The sequence below is a fragment of the Lissotriton helveticus genome, chromosome 3_1 (assembly GCF_964261635.1).
Source record: "Lissotriton helveticus chromosome 3_1, aLisHel1.1, whole genome shotgun sequence".
Classification (NCBI taxonomy): Eukaryota; Metazoa; Chordata; class Amphibia; order Caudata; family Salamandridae; genus Lissotriton; species Lissotriton helveticus.
Window position 1 is genome coordinate 635,911,010 of NC_136061.1, and position 19,315 is coordinate 635,930,324.

Sequence of the window (19,315 nt, forward strand, 5' to 3'; positions counted from 1 at the left end):
GACGTGGGGGGGGCAAACATCCTCACATGTGTGCGGGGGAACTTGGGGAGGGTTCAGGGGAGCTTTCATGTCCGTAGATGCATTGTTGTGTTGCTGCTGAAAATTGGGCAGGTCAGTATCCCGGATATGCACACTGGTTCGCTGAATGTAGCTGGGTTGAGGACAACAGAGAACCAGAGTCATGTGTGACCTTCAACTCTCCTATGCCCTATTGCCCCAAGAAGCCAGGGGAATGACGTTTATCCAAACAGGCACCCGGGGTGCCCAGATGAATACATTCAAAGAATAATTTCTAGACCCCATGTAGACTCCAGTGCACTGTTTTAGACAATTAAGAGTACTTATTTCTATTTCTCTCTGCATTAATACACCCAGACAAAGGGAATATATCGCAAGGGGCCTCACATTTAAACAGAATTTTTTAGGTTTTAGAGTTTGAGCTCTGCTGCCTACTAGCTCTCGCTGGAAGCTCGGAGGCCCAGAAAGACCTGTTTATTTTTCCGCACAGCGGAGCAGGATCTCGGGGCAGTGGTTCATGTTTCCACAAGGTTCTTCTACGTGAACAAACAGCCTTCTGTTCGTTTGTGTGTGTGCCTTTTTTTAAACATATCTTCATTCTTTGTTTTTGAAAGCCGCTTCTTTTCTGAAGAAGCCGTCCCACCGCTTGACCTCGTTTTCGTCAGGTGTGTCTAGTAGATTGCAACCTATGCTGGAAAATAATGCCAGAGATGTATTTCCATGCCATACTGTGCATGATTATGATGTAAGAGCCGGAGACTGCTAAATTCTGGCACGAGGAGTCGCGTGGGGGACAACTGTTTGCCTAAAAAAAACATGTAAACAGAACATCATTGTTGTTCCCTATCAATAATTAGCTCAGATTGCTGCTCTCCGTTATCACTTCAGCGTGTAGCTCATGGTACTTGCAAACATTTTACCAAGGGCCGCATAGTTTGGTCTGTGATGTGACTAAGGGCTGCATCGATGCTGGCGATCCGGAGGCATGAAAGGTAAGCGGTGAGGTGGGTGTAGTGAAAGCAAAGCACATACATCTTGTGGCTGAATTACACAATGTGAAACCAGAAAACCTAGGATTAATCCCGACTTCCCCCCTTTACCAAATTGTGTGATCCTAAGCAATTGTTTAATTTCACTTTCCCTCCTTTTTCTTTTGTTATCACATATAAGAGGATCTTGAAATACATGACATCAGGATGTGTGCAGTACAAAACCTTCAACAATAATGTTGTTCATGTATAATAGGAACCAAGGTCACCAAAAGAGTGCACATAACAATTGACATGCCTCTAGGTTCACTATTCACATTGTTGTCAGTGTGGGGGGACAAATGAATGTTTCAAATTCATATTTGAAAACTTTAACTTAATAAAATACTTCTGATTGCACTGATATAATCTTATTTACTAAGGTGAAATGGTTGTGCGTGTTAATGAACTACACTTTTTTAATTTTGAAGAGACCTTATCATATATTTACACTTTTGCTACAAGACGGCTTTGAAAATGAAAGTGTTCTTAAAGTTAAGTGGTTCAGGACAACCTAGTAACTTCCTTTTTAATTACTTCATAGTGCTACTCACCATTAATAATCACCTCAAAGTGATGCTCTCCATTAATAATGACCTCATGGTGTAACTCTCCATTGATGATTACTTCACAGTGCTGCTCTCCATACAGAATTACCTCTGCATTGCTGTTTGTCAATAATTCCTCGCAGTGATGCTCTACAGCAATAATTATTTCAGAGTGCTGCTCTCCATTCATAATTACCTCAGAAGACTGCTCTCTATTACCTCGGAATTCTCTTTTCCTTCAATATTTACCCCATGGAGCTGTTCTTCATGAATAATCCCCCCACTTTACATTGATATAAGAATGATTCTCATAATGCACTTTCTCACATAAGCCTTAAGGAACTGTGAACCAGGTGTTACCAATCCGCATCTCGATGGTACTCACGCTCGCAGCCTCGCTTCGATGAGCGGTTGTGTGAACAGACCAGGATCCAAGCATGGGTCCATCAGGTTTCACACAGAGCACATGACTTCTTAGAGGTCTCTTCTCAGGCTTATCCTAGAGTGCTACAGCTACTGATGGACAACATGACCAGTGTCCATATCTATCTGCCCTTAAGCTCCCTCTGCAGTTACCCCCTGCTACAGCTCCCCATGAGGCATTAGCACACACTAGATCCTTGCAGACTAGTCTCACTTCCCAGTGGTCTTGGCGTCGCCCATGAATGATCGTACCCGTGGTGCTGCTCGCTGTGAACTATTCCACAGAGCTGCTCTTCATGAATGTTGCCAGAAAGTGCTCTTCCACATGACCGCTCTGTACCACGGCTCACCACAACTCGTTCACAAATAGTATTGTTCTTATAGGATTCTATTATTACAGTTTTATATTATTTGTCAAATTTTTCTCAAATATTTCCGCACTACTGTCCACCACAATTCTGATGTCCTCTCTCTTTTCCCTAAATTTCTATAGTGACTCTCATTTGGAGGTCCAACCCTCATTTTGCCCTGACATTTGGTCAAAAATACCAGTTTACTTTTGTAACTCGACAAAATTGTCCTCCAACTGAACACTTTTCAGTATAGACTAGTGTTCAAGGTAGCTCAGCGCTTTGTGAGTTATGGTTCCCATTACAAACCAGGATGCATGGTTTTTGTGGGCTTTTGGTATAGGTGGAAAAGTACATGGCTACACTATCCTACATGGGAAGAGTTTAATGCCATACATGAGATCTAAAGAGGTACATTTATCCTGCAGAGCTAAACTTGTTGCTGCACCTAAGACAGTTGGACTCTCAAGGAGCAGTGGTGGATGAAAAGATGTTCATCAATGTGGTTGTAACGATTGTGAGTAGATTTGGGAGCAAAGACTGGACCAAAGTCGCTTGGACATCAGGCAGGAGATAAATCAGTAGCAGGGAGCTGCTAGAATCGTGTTTTAGGAAGTAAATAGTGAAGTTTTAATAGCCCTCAAGAATAAGTGTCGGTCCTCAATTTCTCGAATGCAGGTAAGTAGTTCATTCCTTATAATGATCAATTGAATCGTAAATGGCTATCCTCCATAGAAAGCCTTGGGAAAGTAGGAAAAACATCTTTCAGAGGTGTGATGTCAATGAAGATGAGTGGGCTACACTCAGTCAATGCCACTCTTTAGTTGCCTCCTTGTAATGTGCTTACTGCAGGGTCTAGCGTGCATGGAGGTCATAGGAGAGCTTGCCAGTAAGGTTACAGAGACAGTAGTGAGCATGGTTGGTGCTTAGTGAATGAGGGGTAGAAATAAGGTGCAAGCAGCGAATCGGAGTCGTGAATGAGTACTTCACTGCCAGCCATTAGTGTGTTCTCTCCAGCTCTGAAGTGTGAGGCTCGGGCACCTCTCCATATAAACTATGCCAGTCTTGCTTGTGAGAGAAGCTTTCATCTCCGCTGCCTCTGCTACACTTGCCCAGTTTCTAAGAGATGCTTTATCCCATCTCTTTGTATTGTTCCTGTCCTCTTTAAAGAAAGGTTTATTCTACTTTTGCAATGCTGTAGATTGGTTACTCTGCAGCTGATGGTGCCAGTGCTTTCTCTGGTGCATTTGACCTGCTTGCGAGAAGCATGCAGTACTGGCTCACACAGGCTGTGCACAGGTGTCCACATCCAGTCTCCATGCATCTGGGAGCTATTTCTAAAGACGAGGAATCTTTGGGACAACAGTGCCCATGTAAAAGAAAGATTCAAAATGGTAGTGTTGAAAACTGCACCTATTCATGATAAGCCGAGGTGCTTCCTATGACTGGCAGTGAGTAGGTGAGATGATGAATTCCAAGGTCTGTGTTCCATTTTCAAAGCTTCATTGCTGATTTCCCCAGGCGCCTGCAATTGTAGCAGCATATTGGGATCCTATCGGTTTCATGTCTAACATTCATTGGGCATCTGGTTGATGTAAGGGCTTTTCACAGTAGGAGCTATAAACACCCTTAAAAATACAAAGAAACTATTCCACAATATGTTGTTCTGACGAATTAGATGAAATTGGCTAGTCCGCAAAGCACAGAGAGTTTTTTTTGAGAGGACAATAATCAACACGCCTCAATGAATCAGTTAGTTTCAGGATATGTCCCTGGTATCAGTCGTGACCTGCCTACAGTATGGCTTAGTAGATGTATTGGTTAGGCTCAATAAGCACAAATACATGCACAACTTTCTTGATATAAAGATTCCAATAATGTTTAGAGCCAGCAGTACCTAGATTTTAATGTGACAGTCATTTCTAAATCTGTTGCAAAGTCATCCTGTGCCTTGGGCACCCCTCAACCTATTGCTGACTGGTACTGGTGGTAACTGATTCTGACTGACCCTGGGCTCTGCCTAACAAGGCCCAGGGCCAGTGCAATGTCCAAAGAGACACATTTAGAAGACAGTGAAAACACCCACATACACTAGGGTACACTATGGTATGGGGTATCCCTGTGATTGGCACGACCTACCTCCTAGGGCCCTAGTGCATATTAGGGAAGGGGGATTGAAACTATCTATCATCCCCTAGTATAGATAGGGCATGGCAGCTTATAGGCCAGCAGCTTATAGGCCAGCAGCTCTTTTACACCTGCATGAGTGCACTGCTGAAGCCTGAGGTCAGTTTTAAAAGTAGCCTTTGGTGGCAGGACTGCTTTTAAAAAGTACATTTAGCTCAAACTCGACTTTGGGGTTTGGGGCATGTAAAATGGATAACCTCCAATGTTTTGGCATATTAGGAACCCCCAGGGTCTCCCCTAGGTGTCCCATGGATGGGAAGTCAGGTATTTATAAGGTAGACCCTTATAAAATGAGTCTTATATGCCCTGGGTTAAGGGAAATTTCACATCTCACTCCCCACATTGTGTTAAAGTGCTGCCCAAAGTCGTTTTTAATGCTTGGAGCACTGTGGAGGGAGGATCTGGAATATTTATACAGATTCAGAACCCCTAAAGCTTTCCCTAGTTGTTCCAGACTTGGTGCTGGAAAAATGGCCCAAGTCATTTTTCCCATTGCAAATCCCCTGCCACATAGGTTAACATAGCAGGAAGTTCTTAACTAATAACTAATAACTCTTGATAGGAGAGGGCTAGAAGAACCATTCAAAGACTCCCCCGAATGGTATTAATAAACTCAAGAATATGATATGGTTGAATTTCTCCTAAAGTATTCATACAAGAAGTTATAAGGCTTTGTAAGTCCAGATTCAGGCTTCCAGTGGTCTGTCCTGATTGGTCATGGTTAACTGGATTAGCCAGGCTGCCTTGAAAAGGTGATAAGAGCCCCTGGGGTTAACCAGCTCTGCTGGGAGGGCAGTGCGCTGCTACAGAGGAATGCCAGAGCAGGGGGAGGAGTCATAAACCATGGTGTTCAAAGAGGAGGCCTTAGTGTCATTTACAACTCTAAACTTTTCACCTCAGCCAGAGCTAGGATTATGGAAGCAATGCACAGATGCAAGGGGGAGAGTTTATGAAAGGTAGCCTGCCTAGGGGTGTGTTTAGCCAGCTCTCACCTCCCTGCTAGAAAATCAGCCATTATTAATGTGGAGGACTTGGTACACACTAGGACAAAATAATGCCTCACTCTACAGGATGTGGTCATATTCTTGAGGAGTGTCCCTGCTCCTATTGGTCAGCAGTGACCTCCTGCTTGACCCACAGAACTGGGAATAAGTATCTGAGAGGGGCAGAGCCTCTCAGATCTGCTGCTTGAAACTTAAGAGAATCAGAAGGGTCTGCGCTGAAAGATTTCTGATGTGCATTTCCAAAGGCCAGCACTCTAATATTGCGCCTTTTTTGCACCATTTGAAACTACAGCCCCGTGGATCAAACCTGCTTCAAAAGAAAAGAGTGAACTCCCTGCAAGCTATAGGTTAAAAGAGTTCACCTGGATATCCCCCCAAAGAGTTCCAGTGGATTTGTAAGGGTTTTGTTCAAGTGGATTGTGGAATTGAAGTTTCACACTTCCGAGGACCTCTTGGAGATTCCAGAACCTTGAGTTGTGTGTTGGATACTTTGAGACCCGCAAGCAAAACTTCAGGAAGGAGTTCTAACTGAACCGAGCCTGCTGGAGAAGGCTGCACAAGTGTGTTGATAAATTCTAAAGCTGTGTCCCTGTCAGAGAAAACGAAATGACTAAAAGGGGCACTGTTGGTTTCTAAGCACTAGAAAGTGACTAATCTTTAAAAATGCATATCTCTGGTTCCCTACAGTGAATTTTGTTTCGTTTTGGTGTCATTTAAAAGATAAAAAATATTACCTTTTTTTATAAATTGGTGTTGGATCTTTATTTTGTGTTGTGTCTTAATTATTTACTGAATTGGTGCTTTTAAATGTTTTACATACCTGTCTTTGAACTTAAACCTGTCTGCTCGCAGCCACATTACCAAGGGTTGAGCATGGGAATCATTTTCTAAGACGTACTATGAGCCCTTCACTGTGTTAGTGGCCTTATTGCCAGTGGCAGACCTACATTTGCCCCTACCAATAATCCACTTTCCAACAGAATCCAACAATTTGAAGGGTAAGTTTTGATTAACAATTAAAAAGTAGAAAACGTTTTGAAGGAAGAATTATTTCTGAACATGTTTTTCCAGGTTCCTGTCCAATGACAGGAATTAATCTAAATTCGTGAATCCAGGGTAGATGCCTTCGCAGGAGAACTGCTGTTACAGGAAAGCAACATGAAAACTGAGGCGAAACTGCAGGCTTCAAAACAGTAATTAAAATATATTTAACTATCCCTGCACAAATTCCAAATCCTAAGAAGTGGTTGAAGGGTCTGTTACCACCTACCTCAAAAGGTCCAAGGAGGCAATGATTGCAAGAGGTAGTTTGGTAAAGGTTAGAAATGGTTCCCCACATTGCACCTCAAAGACAAGTGACACATCTTTGTAGGAGGGTCTGTCCCATCCCGCCTCCATATTAAAATGGAGCCAGGGGGCACTATATTCAGGAGGGGTCATGCAGAAGATTAAGAGGAATCTTTGGCATTCTGCCTCAGAATAATGGATAGTCAAGGGGCAGTGTTTGTCTTGCAAAAGATTGGGTGGGGTCTGTAACTTCATGCCAGAAACACAAGAAGGTAGGGTGTGTGTGGGTAAGGGTGGTGGCCACAAAATGTTTGGTGACTCTTCTCATAAAGTACCTTTGGGTGAACAGTACTGTGAAGAAGAAAGTCCATGTTCTTAAATGTCATATATAGTGCATGCAAATGAAGTCATGTGTTCCAATTAGTGACAATGCATGCAGTGTCATTGAGAGAACAAGATGTGGGTGTGATTAACACTACTCACCCGGTTTCCTTTCTCCCCCTTCAGTCCAAGGCCTCCAGATAACCCTCTCTCTCCCTTTAAGCCCTATACAATTGGAAAAAGACATGGATAAGGATAATGCATCCAGCACTACACAGGTCAGGTGCGTGGTACTCATAGATATAACAGTCAACCTTCTGCAGATCAAATCTCCGTAGGATCATGCAGAGGGTAACTATGGAATAAGGACCATTTGACACATGTACATACATATAACACACATGCCCTCTATTAGCCTGAACTCGAACACTTTAACAGTACCTCGTGCACACTATCGTATTCACACATGTACATCATTATGCTTACACAATCAGCTATGCAGGCTGGGCTGAAATTCTAATTCCCCAGGTGCATGGTTGACAAAGGTTAGGAAATTACAAAGTTTATCCCACCCCTGCAGAACTTTGCTTGCAAGTGAAATTTTCTGTGACTGAAGCTATTTTCCTGCAAAAGCATTTTTTGTGGAATAATTCTAGAACATAAATTTGGGTTTGTGTTTTTATTCTACTCATCTTTTAGCTTTTTACCCACTTGTTTTTTTTTAAAGTCACCAGGGCGGGAAGTTTTTAAATCAGGAAAAATAAAAAATAAAAACTTCATGAATGTCACCTATGCAGTCAGACAAAAAACTTCAGTCTCTTGCAAAAGTTCTTCATTGCTCATTGTTGTCTCCCGATGTTATACTTTTTAATTAGTGTCAATGGGCAGCTGTGTCATTCTTCGGGTGTCAGGTTCTACAAGTCTGCCGAGGAACTCAGTGCCTGTTGAAATGCGCCTCTGGCTTGGAAAAGTACAGACAAATCCTCACACAAGGTCTATTGATGAATGCTCGAATAGACCAAAACTTTGTAATTATTTATTTATTCTTGATATAGCGCACAGAGGGACATGGTGCTATAGTGCATTGAATAGTGGAGACAGTGACGTCATTTCATACAGGATCAGGAAGACCATGTACACAACGACAACATGAGTGAAATGGCGGTGAGCGCCTCCAGTGTAGTTTGGCCTCAGAATGGCAGGTCTGCAATGCTAGCGATGGGACCAATCATAGTGGCAAGGATTCGAAGCTAAAGTGGTTTTTATCAACAGCATTACTAAAGTGGTATCAGTTCACTTAACAAATACCCCTAAGTAGAAAGCCATGCCACTTACAGTAAACATTAAGAAAAGATAACCATTCTTAACCTGAACACCAGTACTGAATTAGTAAGGTGAAACTGGGGCCAGTAAATAATATTGAAGGAAAGGATAAACAACGAAATGGGGAGTCATGAGTGCTGCCCTGGAAACGGGAAGTTCATGAAGAGAAATTACCGAGAGTAACAAAGCAGGTGAGGGAAAACTCTGAGAACTTAAAGAATGTTATCCTTTTTAGAAATTACGAGAACAGAGAGGAAGGGAAGGCTAAAGAGAATACAAACGTATGGCAAACTGACAGTAAACAGGGGCGGTTCTAGGCTCATGGCGGCCCTGGGCAGGGAGCGTAGGTAGGGGGCCCCTTAAGAGGGGGTCTGGGCGGGACAGAGCCCCCCGGAGCTCAGGAGGGGGGGGGATCAGGGTGTTAGGAAGTGGAACAGAGCAGGAGGCGACCAAATCCCTGCTAGGGGCCGCAACGCAAATATGTATCCATCCTCACAGGATTATTATATTAAGGATATCTATTGGTGTGGAGGCCCCTGGGGTTTGGTGGTCCTGTGCAGGTGCACAGCTTGCACATGCCTAAGGCCGCCCCTGGAGTAAAGGTAAGGTAAAAAGTGTGAGAGGAAGGGAAAATGTGGGTGTGGCTGGAAGGTACAGGATGCGGTCAAAGTGAGACCTTTTGAGGAACAGGAAAAATTCAGCGTAGCAAAAAAGCAGGAAAAAGTTTGACGTCCGAGAGGAGGTGAATAAAGATTAATAAAACATGCCTAAGGCCGCCCCTGGAGTAAAGGTAAGGTAAAAAGTGTGAGAGGAAGGGAAAATTTGGGTGTGGCTGGAAGGTACAGGATGCGGTCAAAGTGAGACCTTTTGAGGAACAGGAAAAATTCAGCGTAGCAAAAAAGCAGGAAAAAGTTTGACGTCCGAGGGGAGGTGAATAAATATTAATAAAACACGTTAATTGGGTAGTATCATGTGGGTGAAATCAGTGAGAAGATGAATAAACATTGTAAAAAAAAATGCTTTAAGCATTCAGATGCCATCGACGAGATGCGTTTTTAGTTTTATTTTCAAAATGGTAGCAAATCTTGGCTACATCTGATGTCCTCTTCGGTGCATTCCAGTGCTTGTTGTGAAAGATTATTCACTAGCTGCCCAGTGATGACAGATGTGTTTTTTTTACTTTAACATGAAAAAGTCTTTGCTCCTTAGGTCTTTCAGACCGCCGAAGATTTTTTAGTAAATTGTGGAGGTACCATGCCAATTGTTTTCATTAAGTGAATCGAAGAAAATGCAGGTGGTTTTAAACTTGACCCTGGCCTCCAAAGGGAGCCGATATGGGTCTCTGGGGACTGGTGTAAAGTGGTTGAATTGTTTTGTGCAAGAATCCAGCATGGCTGCAGATTCAAAGAGCTGCTTTTATGGGCTCAAAGTTAATTTTAGGCACTTTGATCATGGTGGAGTTTCTGTAATTGATGCAAAAAGCAAAGGGGCATATTTACAAGCCCTAATGCCATGGGAACATCACTTTTTACCTGATTGGGGCTCTGCCTTCTTTACAAGGCAGTGTTAAGCCACTTAACATGGCTTAACGCTGCCTTGCAAATAAGGCCCGCTTTCACGCTATACTTGGCGGGAAAGGTGAGGGTAATGGGTGTTGCTGTGGCCGGTTAACTGCAACACCAATTGATTCTGGCGCTGTTCCATATTTACAAGCTGGGCGTAAATAGGAGGCAGCGCCAGAATTAAGAGCAAGGAACACCAGGTTTATCCTGGTGCAAGTAGGAGAAATGGATCATTTCTCCTAGTTTTTGCTGTTGTTATGTGTGCTGCGTTGTGCAGCACACATTAAAAAAGCAAAAGGCCAATGATTGTTTATCTACAGGAAGGTCCCCTTGCATTAAGCAGCACACACAGATGTTACAAAACGGAATTTAAAGATAGTTTATGTGCAGGAAGGGCGACCTTCCTGCACATAAACAATCTTCCCCTGCATTCAGCAACCCTTGTACTATGGTGTAAGGGGGCCTGTGTTTGCGCTAGGCTGCTAAGTGTAGTGCCAGCGCAGTGGGAAATGCAGTGCTGCACCATGTTCTTGTAAACATAGAGCAGCCCTGAGTTCCTGAAGTGGCGGATTGAGGCGTTAAGCCTGGAAGGCTAACGCCTCAATCCGCCACTTGCCTTGTGAATATGCCCTGAAGAGACTTTTTAAGGTAGTTGTCCAACATGTATCTCAAAGATTTTACCTCTTGTGCTGCTTTTGGGGATAAACTAATAAATTGCAAGTCCAAAAGCCAGGTGTTCTATCGATGATGCGATTTGGTGTGTGCAGGAAAATACATTTTATTTTTTCAGGGTTCAGACACAGGAAACTGTGGGACATCTATTTTTAAGGTGTGGACAGGCAGGTTTTTAAAGTGCAATAGTTGGAACTAAAAGTGAACCTTGGGGGACATTACAGGTAATGGAGGTGGGATCAGATGATAATGCCTAATCTTATCAAGTGCTTTCTATGCACTATCCAAGAGTGTTGATTAATTTCCAGAGGTCAATGGTAACGAGTGCCACAGCAGATCAAGGAAGATGATGCGGCATATGAGATATTTATCAATCATAGAGAATCTGTCATCCAAAATTTTCGAAGTGCTTGTTTCCATACTTCATGTTTATGGATACCTGATTGGTAAGGGGCAGGTATGTTCTGCTTTTTGAGGACGGTGGATAAGTGTCTGCAACACATTCCTGCATTCATTGCAAGCTAATGACTGGGCTGACGTTGTTTTAAAGCACATCAAGGTCAGACTTGTGTTTCTTTAAGATAGGAGTAATTTGTTTTGGATCTCTAATCAGGTGACATTTTGGAGTGAGATATCATTGAGGGTTTGTCATAGTTTATCGAACAACTAAAAGTTAGTTTTGTTATTAGATGAGAGTATATCATCAAAACATCGAATTGGTCTCAGGATCTTGACAACTTTGGACAAGTAGACTTTATTTATTGGTTCAAAATCCATCCAGATTTCTGATTGTCTTTGAACCTGTAGTCTAGAGACCCTGGAAGAGGCACTGTGATCAGACAACACGTGGATGGTTTTTCTGAAATAAGTTATTTTAGAAGTGAAGTGAGTTATGAAATGATTACATTTGCAAACTGAGGGAGAGAGACTTTTAATTTTAAGTTCTCTAGTACCTTTTGTTGACAACATTAAATGGTTCTTTGGGTCCATTGAGAGCATTGTTATTTTGTTCAACATCTGTTGGGATTTTGAGTGAATATACTGTTTCTTTACCTTTTTTAGTCTCGTTATGCATGTCACAAATTACAACATTTACAAAATGCCCGAGCAGAATTCTGCTGGACTTGAAGAAACCGGATCACATCTTACCAGCATTTTACACCCTCAACTGTGAAAGTTAAAGTTACGACAGTAGGCTGGGCGCAGCATGCACTATACAAGGAAGGCCCTTCTTCTTTCTGGTTTAGTAATTAGCCTGGGGTTTCCATTCCGCAAAATAGCCAAATGATGTCATCAATAAATAGTTTAATAAACAGGTTTGCAGAACAGCTTTCTAACTACTGGCATCAAAAGTACTGAATGAACTCCCGAAGGTAAGGAAAAAGATCTGCAATTGAATTTTAACCATAGAAAATTTTAGGAGATTAGAAGAACAGTAAACCATAGAAAAGAGGCAAAAGAGACTCATTATTAACATGATGGGGTACATTTGGGTAAATTATTTTCAAATTGTGCCCCAATGAGTTTAAATGACCAAATATATTTGAAATTTGTGTGGCCCTTCATATTGCATTTCTTTATTTCTTTGTTTACTGATTGGGTTAGAACATCGTCATTTTTTTATCGCATGTGGTTTGACTACGATGAACTACAATGGAACTACCAGGCTACGAGAAAGCAAGAGTGTTCAGCATAAGAAGCAGAAGTCGGAGAGCATCCCAGTGTCCAATTTTTCACAGGAAGTGGGTTTCAACACTGTTGAAGGATGCCTTCTAACTGTAGCCCTCAATGAGCAAAATAAAGGACTTACTTACTTGATGCCCATTATGCCAACTGGCATTTACAGCACCATGTAGGATGTCCACTTTTGTCTGGCTTGAGCAAGTTTCTGTATGGTTCCTCAGCTGTGGTTCAGGATCTTCTTTTCTGTTGCCACAGTTTGCCTCCAGGTGTCTTTGGGTAGCCTCTTTTCCATTTACCTTCTGGGGTCCAGTGGGGAGGTGCTCTTGTGATGGAGTCTTGTTCTCCTCTGAAGGTGTGTCCTATCCGTCTCCATCATTTTCTCATAATGACAGTGTCCATGCTCTCTCATGTTAAGCGCTCTGATACCTCTGGGTCTAGCCAGCGCTATATAAAACTTTGCAAATAAATAAATGAAGCCTCAGCTTGGTGTTAATGCTGTACTGAGATGACCTCCTCACATTGTTGAGCATTACCTGCCCCTTCATCATGTCTGTTAGTGCTGACTAGGCGGGAGAACTCTTCCATCATGGCTAGGTCCTATCCACTTACCTTGATTGGTAAAGGGTCTGGGATGTTGAGTGGCTTAACTTCTGATTTCTGCGTGTTGATCTTCAGGCCCGCTTGTACATAGATGTTGCGGTCAGATGCCTTCTCTTGTATATGCTGGTGTATATGAGAGAGCTAGGCAAGGTCATGTGCATAGTCAAGGTCCTCCAGTGTAAAGAATAAGGTCCATTTGATGCCTCTAGCTTGGTCTTGAGTTCTGCGTCACACCACCAAGGTAATGACTAAGTTGAAGAGCAACGCTGACATTATGCATCCCTCTCTCACATCGGTCTTGACTTTGAAGCTACACTCACTGGGGGATATTCTCAAGAATGTGTGATACTTACCGCAAATTGAGCTTAATGCAACTCCTCATATCGCAGTCTATCGCGGGAAAATAAAGCTGTGTTAACTAAGTATTCACAACACTGAGGTACTGTAGTGAGGATAAGGGATCAACTGCAGACATTGCTATGTTAGCATAAGTGAGGTATATACTTTAACACCATTTTTCTGCTTTTTCACACAACACTAAATGGCTCTCATAAATAACCTGCTTGTGCTCTTTCACATTAGAAATGTCTGTTTTTCAGAAACCTAGGTGCGCCCTGTACCCTCAGTCTGCACATCGCGTCCAAGGTCGAATACCAATGTATGCTGTTAAATCATGTTGATCAGTCCCAACGCACGTAGACATAAGAGAAAACGCAGCTGCTCGAACTCAAACTCGGGTGCTTTTAATATTGCATTGCATGCATGAGGAGGCACTTGGAGACAACCTTTCCAACATCAAGGAACTGTTCTTGTTGTGGGATGTGATTCATTCCAACTGATCTTGGAGGTATGGGGTTCCCTGTGAAAGCCTAGAGGTCCTCTTCTATTATGAATTAAAACTAGCTCCTAACATGGGGAGGGTGGTAACTGCACTATAATCCTGTTTCCAACAGGGCCGGACTGGCTATCGGGCAGTTTTGAATGCTGCTGAGCTGGGGGTTAATTTCGTTGATGGGGACCTGCATGTACTAAACGAAATTCGTTTTGTTTTTATTATTTCGAAGTACACGCAGGTCTCCATGTACGAAATCAGCCCCCACTGCAGTAAAATCTTCCAGCAGCTCGGCAGCATTCCAAACTGCCGGTAGCCAGTCCGGCCCTGGTTTCCACTGTCATTTATAATATGATTTCCCCTTTTGTGTTTTATGTAATTGTAACAATGCTGATCGTATTATTCTTATGCATCTGTTTGTTAGTATTGGCGAAAGTACTGCATCTTAGAGCACGTTAGTTAAAATAAACATTTTAAACTATACCGTGTGTCTTATTACTCATGTTGTAGACTGGAATGAGAGCTAGAATGAAAGAGGGTTTTAGATTCCCACTATTCCTGAGAGTTTACTAAGTCGCATGTTCTAGGTTGTCTAATTATTGGTAGCTTCGCTGTAGTACGAAGATCGAATGAGACTAATTCTAGTCGGATTGCGGTTCTGGGCTTCTGAGGTTGTTTTTTTGGTAAACCACAATACACCTAGGTCCTGGTTTCCTGCGCATAGTTCTGTGCATGAGCAGAATCCCTGCAACATGAATGTAGCAGTGGATGAATTACGTATTTTGCACACTTCCTTAATAGGGGTGCATCGGGCCTTAGTCCAATACGTTTCCCTCAATCTCCAGGTGGGAGCACCTGGGGTTACGGCGTAACCAGCTGGACAGGTCGGATGTTAATTAGTCCCGTCATGGTTAATTCGGTTATGGGCAAGCGTCCCGCGAATAAGGATGATTTACCTTATTGGCTTGCCGAGAAAAGTTGACCAGCTGGAAGCAGTATTTCCTAATACCCCGCCTGTGGAAAAACACAAGATACTCACTATTAGTTTGCAGAAAGACTTGATACCAGAGGTAACCGATTGTGAGAACTGGAGTAAGGTATTCGCAGCAGTGTATGCGAAGTGCTTCAGCACAAGTTCTATGACTGTCCTGCCCTCCGTGATCAAGCGTGTTCAGGATGAGCATGGTCCGAAGGCGGCAGTTGAGTTGGGAATGAGGCTTGTCGTAGGGTTTGACGTAGTTGCTGATCTCATCCTTGCAAATGTAAAGGGAGATGCGGTTAACTTTCAGGGGTCTAATGCTTTGCGCCTCGTCCGGGATGCTAAAAAACCCAGTGAGTTACCGAAAATGTTTGCAGACACATATAAAACCATTGGCCGCAATAGTTTGGGTTTTAAGCTTTTTTGCTAAAACAGCAGCACAACAGCAAACTCAGACGGCACAGTCCAATAAAGGCAACCGTCCTATTCTTTCCAAAAAAGAATAGGAAAAATAAAAAACAGAGGAAGCAACAACAGAAACAAGGGTTACATGCTGCGTAACCAATTCCCAAAACTACTGAGGGCACTTATGATTTGCGTGACCGCGCGAGAATTAGATCTCCTGATAGATTTCAGGTCCCTCATCAGCGTTCTCCTCGTTCTTCACAGGATACATCAGGCTCACAAGCCGGTTGAGGAGATCGCCAGGATAGCGGCAGAGGTCGAAGTTGAGAGCAACCTCGTCAGACTGACGGTAAAGGCAAGCAGGACGATTTTCCTAATCAACGCCCTTTGTTTCAGAAAAATAAAGTTGCTGCATTAACAGCAAGGACAGAACCTAACATGGGCAGTAACGCGGAGGTTACGATAGTGCGGCAAGCACTGCATCCATTTCTGAAGGCGACAGCAACTGACACTTTCATCACAGTTGAAACTGCTGACACCCGAGTGGCACCACCTGACAGACTATATGACATAGTATTTTTAATTTAAAGTGATATACAACGAGTTGTTAAAGGGATTCATTGGGAAAATCTGACTTTCTCATATGACATCCTGTTAGCAGAGGCAGATTGGCCCCTGCCTTTTGTTTTAGCTGCTCCGAGGGAGGAGGAAGTGATCCTCCCTAGTTTTTCACACAATGTGCCCAAGGATCAAGCAAATAATTTCAAGGAAGAGAGGGCTCTGGTGCTTGCACCAGCTTTGTACCGTACTCAGGTTGGGTGGGATAAACTTTCATCACCCATGAGATACCATTGCGGTCTATGCCACAGCCGCAACCCCAATATCCCCTCCGGTGGGAGGCAAAGGCTCCCATTTCTGAAATTCTAGAACAATTAGAGTATCAAGGAGTAATTAAGACGTGTGTGTCACCGATGAATAATCCTCATTTTACTGTGACCAAACCTGATGGGTCGTACCGCATAATTTTGGATTATCGACATTTGAACTCTCATTGTCGAACATGTGCAGTGCAGAATACCCATAGTTCTGCCCTTGTAGACAGTCTTGTGAGAAAAAGGTTTAAAACCACACTCATTAATTCCAATGGCTTTTTAGTCATAACCTGTCCTCTATCAGTAGTCAATGGGCAGCCTTTGCATCCGGCGGCAAACAAAAACAATTCAAAAGATTAGCCATGGGCTACAAAAACAGCCCAGGAGTTTTTGCCGCACATGTCGTCTCTTTGTTAGACGGCATAGACCCCGATGCGTACTTCTACGTTGATGATATTTATCACACGGACGACGAGTTATAGCCGCATCTCTGTCGCGTGGACCACATCATAGTTTTGTTTGCGGACTACGGTTACAAAATTAACTTTGCGAAATCACACATTGCAGAGTACACAGTGTTATTTCTGGGCTACGAGCTCAACAATGAAGGTATAATCTTGGCGCATCACTCCTTAAAGAAATGCGCACCTTTGCATTCTCCAACAACCCTGAAAACATTTCAATCTTTGCTGGGATTTTCGAACTTCAGTCGAACTCACATTCCTGAATATGCCCAGCCTATCAAGCTGCTATATGCCTTGGTATAACCGACCTTAACAAAAGCCTGCTGGCTTCCGGAACGCTCAGCTATTCTGCAATCTTTGCAGACTGATCTTCTTGAATCTAAATGCTTGTTAACATGTGACAACCACACAAACCTGTGTGCCAAGCGCAGTTGGTTGTACATACTTGACATTTAATGAAAGTGACACAGTACCTATAGCTTACAAGTCACATTTGTACACTTCGACTGAAATGTGATTTTCAACAGTTGAAAAAGTCTTGAATGTGGTCCAAATGGATAACCTGAAGGAACATGCACTGGCGCAAGGAAAACACATGATGGTTGTTACACCGTATTCTGCGCTTGAGGCAGTAACAAAAGCCAGTGTACTAAACTCAAAAGCTTTACATCCTCGTTGGATACAATGGGCTACATCGTTGACATCACCTGATGTCAATTTTATCTTTGACTCCTCTTTACAAACTCAGGAGTTCTTACAGTATGAATTTGTGCATCCTGCTCCTCTGTCTATGAGCCTGCTTGAGGATTACCATTGTGTCATTTACACAGACGTTTCGGCGCAACCGGCGACGGAATCTAAACACTCTTATTCAGAAGCCTGCGCTATAGTGGCCGGTACCATGGTAAATGGAGAATTCAAGTCCAATGTTGTGCACACGCAGGCATTAGGGGACTGTACCGCCCAGTTGACGGAGCTGCGTGCTCTGGTGCTTGCACTGGAGTTTGCTGATACACATGTGACAACTTTGATTATAAGTGACTCTTATTACTGTGTTCAGTCTTTCAACAACAACTTATTTTTTTGGACTCAGAATGTATATTGTGATTCCAAAGGTAGCACAATCAAGCATAAAATGCTTTGAGTTCGAGTGGCAGAACTTAAAGAACGTCTGCCTCTCACACATGTAATTCATACTCTCGGTCACCAGCGCATAGGAGTGCACGCTGTTAGCAACAGTTTGGCTGACGAAGAGGCTAAAATAGCAGTAGCTACATACACAGTTGCAGCAGTTACAAGATCCAGGAGTAAGATTGATGATGACATTTTAGCAGCGATAGCAGCTGCAGAGAAGGGAGGTAATTACCCTAAAGGTTTCCCTTCTAAATACTGTTATCAGTTAAGTCCTAATAAAGTTCTCTATATGAGAATTAATGATGTTGGTGACAGGTGGATTCCCAACGCGGACCGCAGACATTCATTGATAACAGTTGCACATAAAGGCATGGCCTCGGCTCATGAAGACGTTTCAGTGACTGTTTTTATCTTACAGCAACGTTACTGGTGGCGTGGGTTGTATAAACAAACCCGGGATCATGTGCTTTCTTTTGACATCTGCCAGCAGATTAAACCTTCTACTGCTGTGCGGCTACCACAAACTCAGCTGTACATTTCTAATAAACCATTCGGTTGTGTTTATTTAGATCAATGCGGTTCATTTTCTTCAGGTACTGCGTATAAGTTTATCTTAGTTGCAGTTGATTTGTGCACACGCTTTCTATGGGTATGGCCACAACATAGTGCTGATGCACAAACTGTCATCAGGGATTTGCGTGTCGTTGTGGGAAATTTTGCATGTGCCACCTTCCATTCTGACCAGGGTCCAGCATTCACCTCTAAGGCATACAAGGATGCCATGAGGTCATTGGGGGTGCAAGTCAAATGTTGATCTCCATACAGGCCTGAGGGCAATTCAGTTGTGGAGCAAATGAATCATGACTTAAAGCAATCCTTGACAGCTAGAGTTTTAGGCACTGGCAGGAACTGGTTTGCTCATTTATGTAGTGTGCAACGTGCACTTAATTATCTCCCAAGAAGAACTATGGGTGGGCGGACCGCATACGAATTGCCTTTTGCCATAAAAATATATGTCCCGGACCTTGATGGTCTAGATATGGCGGCGTCAGCCGCAGCCTTTGACGTAGATTATCATTCTGCTGTATTACAGAACCTACAAGAGACTTGTGACAGTCTTGCAAAGGAACAATTGCCCTTCGCCACTGAAGCTACACTACAGATTTCGGTAGCTGCTGGCTACCTGGAGTTAGAGACCTGGTCTGTGAGAAGCTGGAGAACAAGAAAGAGTTTGGTCCCTCTTATCGTGCACCAGTCCCGGTGCTTAGCGTAAAGGGTACTTGTACAGTCATTTTACCTCCACTACCTGGTCGCAAGGATAAAAGATACATCTCAGTGGACAATGCCAAATTACAGTGAATGGCAGATTCTTCTTAGTATGACTCCAGCTGTTTCCTGCCAAGCAATGTTAAAGAATTCTGTCTTGGACTCAACAAACAACATCAGGCCTGACATTGCCATGGAGATGACCACTGTTATTAATCCATTGTTGAATCCTCCGGCTAGCAGTCCACATGAAGATACTGAGGATGCATATCCCACTGATGTGTCATTGCGTGGTTTGTAATCAGATGCAGCGAACCAGTCATGTTTTTCTTTTGACACTAACCCCACAACATCAAG

At 43.1% G+C, this 19,315-nt stretch overlaps 1 protein-coding gene across 5 annotated transcripts in view; it reads right to left on the reverse strand.

The window, feature by feature from the left end:
* Positions 1-19,315, reverse strand: part of COL16A1 (collagen type XVI alpha 1 chain) — a 950,832-nt gene that overhangs the window by 435,008 nt on the left and 496,509 nt on the right. For all 5 annotated transcript variants that reach the window (XM_078680648.1, XM_078680645.1, XM_078680647.1 and 2 more), the window contains exon 12: positions 7,329-7,391. In XM_078680648.1, the coding sequence (XP_078536774.1) occupies positions 7,329-7,391 (63 nt within the window). The remainder of the gene's footprint in view (positions 1-7,328; positions 7,392-19,315) is intronic.